Source organism: Fukomys damarensis, unplaced genomic scaffold (genome assembly GCF_012274545.1).
Source record: "Fukomys damarensis isolate Sample0158 unplaced genomic scaffold, DMR_v1.0_HiC HiC_scaffold_3, whole genome shotgun sequence".
NCBI lineage: Eukaryota > Metazoa > Chordata > Mammalia > Rodentia > Bathyergidae > Fukomys > Fukomys damarensis.
The window spans coordinates 34,794,219-34,805,402 of NW_022900915.1; the positions used below are offsets into that span (position 1 = coordinate 34,794,219).

Here is an 11,184-nt window from a genome sequence, read left to right on the forward strand (position 1 = left end):
CATGACGATAGTACCTTTCTAGACAATGACTTTAAAACTTTCTCTCCTAGTAATTATTCTATTCAGATTTTCTACCATCTCTTGAAGAAATTTTGGTTATCTGTATAATTCATTTCACTGTGCTTTTCCTTGGTGTAAAACAAAACATTTGCAAGTAGTTATTTTTAGATAGTGGTGAACTGAGGCTACTTTGGTGAACCTGTCAGTATTTTTCGCTTGTAACTGATTCCAATTCTTTTAGGTCAAGAACTTGGGCTTTAAAGAAATGTTGTTCGTGTATGAAAGCATTGCTCTACTGTATCCCAGCATAAGTTGCTGTTGTAAGAAATCTGACATAAATACAATGACTCTCATTCCTTGGTAGATCAGCTGTTTATTTCTTTATGGAAACTTGAGAATTTTCCCCTTTTTTGGAGGGGTTCTGATACTCTACAATGATTTATTTGAAGTATATACTTTTCCATTTAATCCCACGGATCCTTACTAGGTAGGCCAAGAACATGGTTTTTTTAACATGGAGAATTTTGTTTTCTGTAGTTTTCCTAATTATTTCTTCTCCTTCTTTGTGTTTCTCTTTCTGTAAATACAGTGTGATATTGACATTTATATTGCTGTTCCCTGTATGTTTTAGACATTTTGTTCAATGTTACTGCTGCTTTGTCAATTTGTAGCACATTTTGGAAGTATACTTTAGGTGGCTCTTCCAGATTTTGAATTCATTCTTTAGTTATGTTTCCATTACATTAGCTTTAAAATAACAATTTAAAACAATTTTGTTAATCATGTTTAAAATTTCTAAGAGTTAGCTGTTCTACGTGTGTGTGTGTGTGTGTGTGTGTGTGTGTGTGTGTGTGTGTGTGTGGTGTTCTTTTGAGGGTTTCTAAATATACCAAATATATATATTTAAAATTTATAATTTATCTGCTCTGGATACCCTTACTTAGCTGCTGATTATTTATTTAGTTGTCTTTGTCCCAGTGATGGCTTATGTAAGGATTTGGTGATGACCTACTTTCGGCTCATCTTTGTGCTTGAGTGTCTCTCTCCCAAGCTATGGAATGTCTCTAGTTGTTCCAGGGGAGAAGCCTATCCAGCGTGGTTGGGTAAAAAGTGTAGGCACCTTTTCTAGAAATAGTAGATACCCATTCTACTTGGGCTTTGCTAACTATCTATGCCAAAGTTCTGTCTGTTTAGACTTTGCTGCTGTATTCGTTAGATCACTGGTAGCATCCGAATAAAGTCTTCCTCTTCCTGCCTCCTACTGTTCAGTGTCACACACAATCAACAAAATGATTTCCCTGGTACTTTTCCTCAGCTCAGAGGACTCCCAGGATTACTTTCTTCCTTGCCTATGTGCTCTACCTTTCAATAATTCTTGAGAAATTTCAATCTATCAATGACTGTCTACCAATGACACTCCTCATTTTTCAGTGATGTTGCACTGTAGTAAGTTTTAAAAGTACATTTTCCATCATTTTTTAAAAACACCAGGTAGGAGAAAAAAAAGGTACTTGGACTCACATCTTGCGGAAGTATGATCTCTGCCCTATTGAGCATGGTATGATCTTGGCCTTGTGTTACTACTGTTCTCATGTCCTGCTTGGAATATTCTTTTTCATTTTTCAGATTTGTGAGAAAGGAGTCAGGTTGTGGGAAGGCGGACACACGGTGGTGGGACCACAACACTGGAGCTTCCTCCTTCAGGGGTTTGTACTGACCTGATTACTATCTGAGTTTAGAGATGCAATGGGGCAGTGACTTGAGGTCAGAAACACGCAATGCCTTTAGAGGGTGGAGGACACACTCTCCCTAGTACAACTATGATCAGAAACATGGGGAAAATGATAACATTCTTGATTTCTGTTTCCAAGAAGATTTCTAAAGATTCATTTATTAGACTCTAACAGGCAATTGTGAACATAAAACACAATTGTGATAGAGTATTATGTAGCTATCAAGACAGAACATTGTATTAATGACTTCAAAAGAAGCAGGTCGCAGTAGGTTTGCAGAAAGAAAAATGCAACAAAACAGAAGAAAAAAGACGATAGAACAGTATTTTAAGAAATGTCTAACTAGTTGAAAGTAATGAAATATTTTTTGTTAAATTCACTAAATTTATTTTAAAAATCATAAAACGTTTCTTACAAAAGAGCATTCCATTCTGCACACTGCTCTGAACAGATGCCAGGGCCACGTGGATGACTGTTACTCTCCTCCTTGCCCCGCCCCCAAATGTTTACAGTGACCACACAAAGCAAGGTGTTCACAATAATTACGCGGGGGGAATTTTTTTAAACCACCAACGATGAACAAAAATAAAATCCACTCACTCTGCTATTTTTTAAAATTTCAACATTAGTCTTTGCATGCCCTCCCCACAACCCTATTTGTAAGGGACTAGAACATTACATCTGGTGAACAGCAAAGATTTCACTATACCTCAAATGCAGAATACCTATGAAGCAGAGGAATGTTAGCTTTTAAAACAGAAGCAGAAAAAAAAAAAAAAAAAGATGCAGGACTCCTTCAGTTCTTCACTCATCTTAGAAAAACTTTCCAGAATACTGCTTCACACTGTTCTGCAGCAAATACTGTGCATCCTGTATCTGGTCCTGTGTTCCTGTAATGGTAATGATCCGATCTTCGGATCCTGCTACAGGCTCACCAATTTTGATAGAAGCTCCTGATTCATGAGGGATTTGTTTAATCCGCTGACCACCTTTGCCAATAATAGATCCAGCCAAATCTTTGGGAATAGTTATTTGTGTAGTAATAATAGGTCCACCAAGATTACCATAGGAGCCACAAACCCCTGCATAGGAATAATCATGTCCAGAGCCACTGTGTGGTTCATACGCCATCTGCCATTCTGATGGGCTCCATGTATCTATGGCAGAATCCCAAGCTTGACCAGCACTGAAACCAGCCATGCCGTCATAGCGACCTCCAGGTCTTCCTCTCTGTCACAGGCCATTAGATCTCCTCCTCTAGGTGGTGGTGGTGATGGTGGTAGAGGAAGATTCCGAGCTCTGCTACCCCCCTCCCCGCCTCCTCGACCAGGAGAAGCGGGTGGGGTCCTCGACGAGGGCTCATGTCTTCATAATCTCTTCTAGAGGGTGGCATGGGATGCCCACCACGACCAGGAGGCATTCTGTCAAAACCACCTCTTGCCCGCATGGGAAGTCCTACAGGCCATCCGCGGCGGTCATCAAACATCATTGTAAAACCACCATAAACATAAGTTTCATCGTAAAAATTATGATCATAAGGTTGCGCACGTCCTCTGATGGGAGACTCGGATATAAGGTCAAGGACGATCTTCATGCACTCTATAAGCCTATCAGGCTTTCCGCCAATAAGAACAACTCTGTCCGTGGAATGAGGACAGCATGCTTGGAAGAGCTTGATTGCTGTCTGAGTGTTCTGTCGAAATTCTTTGATTTTATCACCTTTGACCCCAATTATTCCTCCTGCCAGACTTTGGTGAATTAACAGTCAAAGTCACTTCCTTTATAACGTTGGTACTCTTTCGAGGTAGGGATGATTTTCTTCAGAATTTCTCCAATTTTTTCAGTATCAGCACTGATACTCGATATGTGCTCGGGGCCACTGCTGTCTGGGACTGAAACACTGGCACTGTAGTCTATGCGGGGAACCTCAATATTCTTGCCTCCTTTTCCAATCGCTGCTCCAGCATTCTTGCTCTGAAGCAGAATTCGTATTTCAACCATCTCATCGGTGTTTCTAGATCTTTTAAATGCTTGCTCCTCTTCCATATCTTTGGCAGACGTTTACCAAATTCACCATTGGTTTCACTGTTGGGGAAGGTTTCTTCTGGCTGCTGTTTCCATTTTCTTGTATTAAATGGATACACCGGTGTTGTGAATCCGCCTTCCCGCACCGGCCGCCACCTGTTTGGTGAGAGCCAGACCGAGAGCGAGTGCAGGCCCCTTCCCCTGCCTCCTCGCACCCTCCTGCCCAGCCAAATACTTTTTTTTTATTAACTTCAAAGTTATATTATCCAATCTGGATATAAAAAGATAAGACTAGATGAACAGAAATAATAACCAAAGATATAACACAGAAAGATACATCAGCAAAACTGAGATCTGACTTTTAATAAGATAGAAATACTCGTCATGTGCTAGATGCTATTAACTTCACTAAGAGTATACTAGTGAAATTATTGTATTCTAAATATAGACCAAAAATTTCAGAATATTAGCAAGGAAACTATGTTACTTACAAAGGACAACATTTAGGCTGGCAGTAGATTACTATTGAAGAAGTACTTCTTTTGGACCACATCTAAAAACGACATGAAAGAGAATATTAAGTATAAAATTATAGATAAAGATATATCAAATTCCTATTCTCCCAAGGAAAATAAAATAGAAATGAAAAAAATGGAAGAAGCAATACAATTTTAATATAAAGTAGAATTTCAGAAGGAGCATGTATAGTGGTGATACTTTTATATTAATAAACATTAATATCTACAATATAGTTATAGTATTCATGGCACATACAACTAAAAAGGTAAAACTGTTACACTATACATGGAGAAACTAACAGAAATTCAATTGTAATAGGGTACTATATCGCACACTGTTCTTGAAAACCTAAAAAATAAATTTGGCCTAAAAGAATTTGAAAGACTACAAGTAGAACAAAATTATATGTATCTCAGTATTCCTATTCAAATATAATATAGATGGCTTATATATATATATATATATATCTCTACTAAAATCTTTATAAAATTTATTTTTGTGTAAAAGCAACATATTTTATAAATGTATCTACTTTTGAAATCCCTTACACATTTTCAAAAAGCAATCATACAACAGAAACATACCCTGAAAATCTTAATAGCAAGAGCAGAAACTGTAAGTTATATTCTGTAATGACACTGCAATAAAATTAATACTTAATTGCACAAGTCTAAGCAGATAAAGTTTATGCTAATTGAATATTAATAACAAAAGAAGCATTTTTCAAAATAGCTCTTGGATTGAAGTAATATTATAGAATTTAATCATAAATATTTAGAGGGCTGAAAAGAACTTTTTAAATTAGTATCTCCATGATGTTTCCAAAGTCATGGTTGGAAGGCAAGTTAATAGCCTGGAGTTCATTGTTTACCTAACAAAAAAGATGAAAATCAGGAGTTTAATAATCAAAAATTCTTGAAAGTAAACAAGAAAACAGAAACTCAGGAAAAGCTTGATTTAGTTAAAACTACAACTAGAAAGGAGGCAAGATAATAATCAAGAGAAAAACTCACATATTCAATTAAGAACAAAAGAAAGGGAAAACTAAATGTAGAGATTTATAATTTATAAAGTGGATGCCTTAGTAGATAGGAGAATTTAAATATTTAAGAGATTTTTTTACAAACCACTCTTTGCTAATAATTTTAAGATTTCAACAAAATAGATAAATTACTGACAAGGCATATATTATCAAAATCAGCCCCCAAAAGAAGAGAAGAATTAAGTAGATTTATAACAATTTAAAAAAATTGAGACATAATTTTAGCTTTTGTGTTTTCCAAGTTGCAAGGATTAAAAATTCCCATAGCACATGAGCTGATTGAAGAGTGCTTCTCAAGAACTTTATTATTCTAGAGGAAAAACATGACAAATTTAGCACCTTTATCAAAACTATAGATAAATCTCACTATTGTAATGTGTAGATGCAAATGTATTAAATAAATTTGTGAAAATTAAAATAGAAATATGTTAAATAATAAAGCCTATAACCCAAACTAATTAAACAAATAATTCATTAGTGGTAGTAGTTGATATATTCTTTTGAATATTATGTAATAGATTGAAGAATAAAAGTAATATGATCCAGTATGAATGATCTATAATATATTAATACCTATTGCTGCTCTAACCAATTATCACGAACTCAATGGCTTTAGATAACACAAATTTATTATCTGGGAGTCAAGGTTCTCAAAATCAACATGATGCCAGGAGAGCATTACTTCTGGAAACTCTAGGAGAGAATCTGTTTTATGCTTTTGAGCTTGCAGAGATCAGCTGCATTCCTTGGCATGTGACCCCTTCCTCTTAACCTTCCAATCCCTCTTCCTCCCAGTATGTCTTCTATAGGCATCTGGCTTTCCTGCTTCCTTTCTATAAGGGCACTCGTGATTACACTGAGCGCAGGGCAATTTTTCCATATCAGTGTCCTTAATTTTATCACATCTTCAAAATACCCTTTGACATGTGAGGCAACATGTTCACAGGTTTTGTGTATTAAGACATGGATAACTTTGCATGGGGGGAGGGCATTGTTCCAAAGAGATTTTGATTAAATTTAACATCTCCTGATAAAACTCTTTTCAAACTAGGGTTAGATAGTGTTAATACAATGAAACATTTCCATGATTTTATCTTGTGGAGAAAGATTGAAGATATATCCACTAAGATAAAAATGATTGTTACTATACTTACTTTTATTCCAGGAGTAGGAACCAATAACACAAATAAAAAGTCATGAGTCATTATCACAGGAAGTATAGTCAGTTGTCACTGTTCTTCAGTGATGTCGTTATATACCTAAAACTTAGAATTTGAAATCTGTTGAAAGTAGTATAGGGATCAATAAAATGACTGGATCTCAATGAAACAAACAAACAAAGCTAAATAAGAAAATAAATAATCTTTCAATATATGATTAAGAAAACATTTACTCAGACAGCAAAAGAAAACCTTTGTGTTCAAGGACAAGAAGGAATGCAGAAAACATAATTGGGACTTCTGCAAATAACTCTCAAATATTTTATTTTATTTTTTTTAATTTTTAAAAAATTTTTGTGGTACCAGGGATCAAACTCAGGTCCTTGGGCTTGCGAGGCAGGCCACTGAACCACTGAGCTAAATCACTGGCCCACTCAAATAGTTTAGTGACAGATTTATTTAACACTATTAAGAGTTATGGAGAATATCATGATGTTTTATTTATATGTTATGCCTACTGAGATTTGTTGAATTAGTGATAAAACAGAAAAGTTAAAACAATTATTTTGCAGTTAATTAAAAATTAACTAATACATAGTAAACTAATATATGTTAAAATAATAATGTGCTTTATGAAAGATAACAATATTTTCCAACCTCCTCAAAATGTAATGAGAAAAGGGGCATTGTTTAGAATTTCTTTAATGTTGGGTTTAATAGAAGATGTTGAATTTTTAGGTCTGCTTCTATATCGATTTTGTTGTGGTTTGCTCTTTTGGTTGAAGTGACAAGAAAATCTGGCCTCACATAGATATGCAGTTAGAAAAAGGAGGAGTATTTTAGTACCTTTTGGGGGAGAGTTATGGATATTCTCCTTTTAACTCGACAAGTAGTAGTTTATTGAGATGTATTTGCAGCGAAGAGTCTGAAATTACATTATGAGCTCGTTGCACCCTGCTTCATTAAAATCCACTGGTCTGCTTTGCAGTTTGAATAAATCTTCTAACCATGCATAGTTTTATAACATCATTCCTTGATCATTTGGAAAGTATTTATTTGCTAAATATTTAGATCTTCTAGGTGTTGACACATTTCATTAGGAAATAACCAAACGACACATTTTTTACTATTTTCTCTGACTTCATTGGCAGAATTTGTAAGTACTGAGCAATTATCAAGCTCATGGCAGCAAAACGTTCTCTAAAATTCTGATATTTGCTTGAAAGCACTAAAATTTTGGGATATCTTCCTACTATAGCCTAAGCCAAATTTCTCCTGACCAGTATGGAGGAGCTAGAAGACTTTAAGCCTGGTAATATTTGATTTTACAGTCAGTGGTTCATGATCCATAAGAGAAACATACCGTGGATTCTGCTTATAGATTATAAATCTGAAACACATGGCCATTTTTGGTCCTACAGTAGTCCACATACATTCCTGTAGGCATCTTAAGATCATGGCCAGCCTCAGGGGTTTACTTGGCAGTACGTGAACTGGGAGTGAGTGGTGCAAAAGACAGATTGGAGAAAGTGAGGAAACTGTATTAGCAATTTAATTACAATAAGTCCTAATTAGGGCAGGAGTAGCAGAAATGGAGATGATGGAATGTATTCAGGATATTGCATATGTAAGTCCTAGCCTCACTAGTGATATTATTTTTGTTGTCGCAAATAAAAGAGTGGGTATTTGGGTAAAAGGCTGAAAATTCATAGAATTCTAAGGATATAATCTATAGGAAGAAGCAAATTTTGTTCTACAAGTTGAGGTGACTTTGAGAGAAGCTGGATTACGAGAGAAATGAATTTCTTTCATTTTTGACATGCCAAATTTCCCGTATTCCATCAGCAGATGGAAGTATGAGTCTTTAAGTCAGGTGAAAGTCTCCAGGGATGGCTCATCTGGACATCCTAGAGGAGACTCAGAAACGTTCTCCAAGCAGGAAAAATAAAAAGAGGGAGAGGGTTAGAGAAAGGGACTGAGTTTGGGAAACATCTGCAGACAAAATGAGAGAAGGAAAAGAAGCCGTGGTGGAAACTTCCAGTGGGGCAACTGCAGCTACGGAAAGGGAATCTTGGCTTTAATGCAGAAGGCGTGGCTCCCCGGGAGCAAGTGCAGCTCAGAAACGCAGGATGAGAGGGCTGACGAAAGGAAATTGTTGCTACTGAGAAAGAACTTGTGCTTTCAGATGACACCTTCCGCTGGGGCACTGTGGTGGGAAAATATTTTACAAGAAGTTGCAGATATTGAAATAGAGAGAATAGACCACATCCTTCCCCAAAGGCAAAAGGGAAAATAGTAATGATCAGAATGGGTCCTGACGTCAAGGACTTATTTGTTAAAATGGCTTTTCAAGTTCAGATTGATTTGTAGGTAGGTGGGAAAGAACCAGTAAAGAGAGCAAGGTTAGAAACTGAGTGAGAAAGAAGTAAAGCATGTTGTAACCAGGTCCTCTAGGATGTAGAACTTTGAATAGGAATTAAAATTTAGACCCTGTTATATTTTAAAAGAAAAAAAAACAGATCAAACTGGTTTTATGTTATGGTGATGAGAGCTAATTGTCATGAACAATAAATATATGAAAAAATAGCCCACAGTTTTTAGCCATCTGGGGAATATAAACCAAAACTACATGGAGATTTTGTCTTATTCCTGTCAGAATGGCTACAATAATAATAATTAAAAAGTTCTGGTAAGGATATGGAGAAGAGGAACCTTATACACTCATGGTGGGAATATAAATTAGTACAGAACAGGGCCAGGGATTTAGTTCAGTGGCACTGCCACCTACCTCACAAGCACAAGGTACTGAGTTTGAGCCCTGGTACTTTTAAAAGAGAGAGAGAGGAGAGAGAGAGAGGAGAGAGAGGGGGGGGGAGCTATTTCCAGGGCAAGGCAAGATGTCTGCTGACAGATGAATGGATAAAGAGAATTTGGTATATGTACACAATGGAGAATTATTCAGCCATAAAGAAGAATGTCATGACATTTTCAGGAATAGGAATAGATCTGGAGGTCATCATATTAAGTGAAATAAGCCAGAAAAAGGAAGAAAAGTGCTGCCTGTATTCTCTTGGATGACGACACTAAAAAGAAATTTAAAAATGATGACCTAAAGTTGAAGAGGAACTAACAGAGGAGGGCAAGGTGTCAGGGGGAGGATGAAGAGGAGAGAGAGAGGGTTTTATAGGGAGTGGATTAGAACAAAGCCCAATATATACATGCGTGGAAATTTCACAGAAAAACCATTCATCTATACAGTTAATATGAGCTAAAAATTATAAAATCATGGCAGAGAATATACCTTTCCCAGTGATAAACTTCGTGGAGATGAGCTGGAGCCATCCCTGTTCGCTGGTAGATTTATCTGCTGTCTGTTCACCAGGGAGTGGGCTGGGCTTACACAGGGAGTATTCCACGAACTCTGAAGATTCACAGCTAAGAATAGACTCCACTGAAATTTTCTTAGGACGGGCTCTGGTGGAACAATTCCAGTGGGAAGACTGTTTAAATGTAAAGATTATTCGGCAAGACACCTCCCTGCTTCATCTGCTTTCAAGTTTCAGACAAAGCATCAAGTTCAGAACTAATGAACTAGACTTCATTACTTGTAGGCTGGTAGAGTCTAGTCAAGAAAAGCTCATTTCGTTTTCCACCTATTGAAATTTAGGTACTGAGAAATTAATGTAATTCTTCTACCTGACATGGTGAGTCAGGAGAATCATGAATTTAAGGTCAGCCTGAACCGCTTAGTGAGACTGTCTGAAACAAATAAACAAACAAAGTTGTATTTTCAGTTTTAAATAAGCTTTAACAGAGGTATTATGAGTTGTTATCCATTCTTTAAGACATTTATGGTTTGATATACACATGCAATTAATCAAAGCTGGAATCTCCAATGAGTCTACCACTCTTTCCTTTCCTACACTCCTCCCCTTTCTGAAGGTGCAGCCTCACCCCAGGGCGTATATCAGCCCTTTTCCTCTTCTCTTCACTATAGACACCTTGAAAAAATCCCAATCCTGTTTAATTCCAACTCTTTCCCAATTCTGTGCTAGTAATTAAAGTAGCTGGGGAAAATATCTAAGTATAAACTGGGGTTCTAATGATACAAATTAAAATATGAATCTAATTCAATTTTCTCTATTAGATTCACCTACTAAACACATAAATAAAACCAATATTGGCTTCCTAAATAACTTAGAACTGCTATCCCATGCAAAATGTATTGAGGTTTTCAAGAACCAAAACTATTTTTAAAGGAATTTAGTGAGTAAGTATCCCCTTTGCTCTCAGGTACTGGTGCAATTAATTTCTCGATAAATACTTAGAGAGTATACAGAACATCCCAGGCACTGTTCCAGTCACTCTGGTATGGAACTGAAGAGTACAGCACATGCCTGCCCTTCTGGGGCTTATATTCTAGTAGGGAAGTCAGATCAGAAATAAACAATGAAGCATACGAACAAACAGGTATTAGGTGACATTAAGCCCTGTGAAAGAAAAACAAAACAAAACAAAACAAAGACATGGTAAAGGATGTGGGCTGTGACAGGGCTTGATGAAGGAGACTTTCCCACAAATTGACTTTTGAGTGGAGACTGAAGGAGAGGGAAGGAGCAAGCCATGGGCTTTTCTGGGGGGCAGAGGGTTTATTTAGGGCAGGAGTGTGCTTGGCTTTCTCAAGGAAAAGACGAGGGGTGAATAT

At 36.6% G+C, this 11,184-nt stretch overlaps 1 protein-coding gene across 1 annotated transcript in view; it reads right to left on the bottom strand.

Moving 5' to 3' along the window:
• Nucleotides 1-2,452: 2,452 nt before the first annotated feature.
• Nucleotides 2,453-11,184, bottom strand: part of LOC104871351 (heterogeneous nuclear ribonucleoprotein K) — a 27,331-nt gene continuing 18,599 nt past the window's right edge. Inside the window, 5 exon segments of the mRNA XM_010637213.2 lie at nucleotides 2,453-2,965; nucleotides 2,968-3,078; nucleotides 3,081-3,494; nucleotides 3,497-3,790; nucleotides 3,793-3,914. Of these exon segments, the coding sequence (XP_010635515.1) occupies nucleotides 2,547-2,965; nucleotides 2,968-3,078; nucleotides 3,081-3,494; nucleotides 3,497-3,790; nucleotides 3,793-3,914 (1,360 nt within the window). The 3' untranslated portion in view covers nucleotides 2,453-2,546.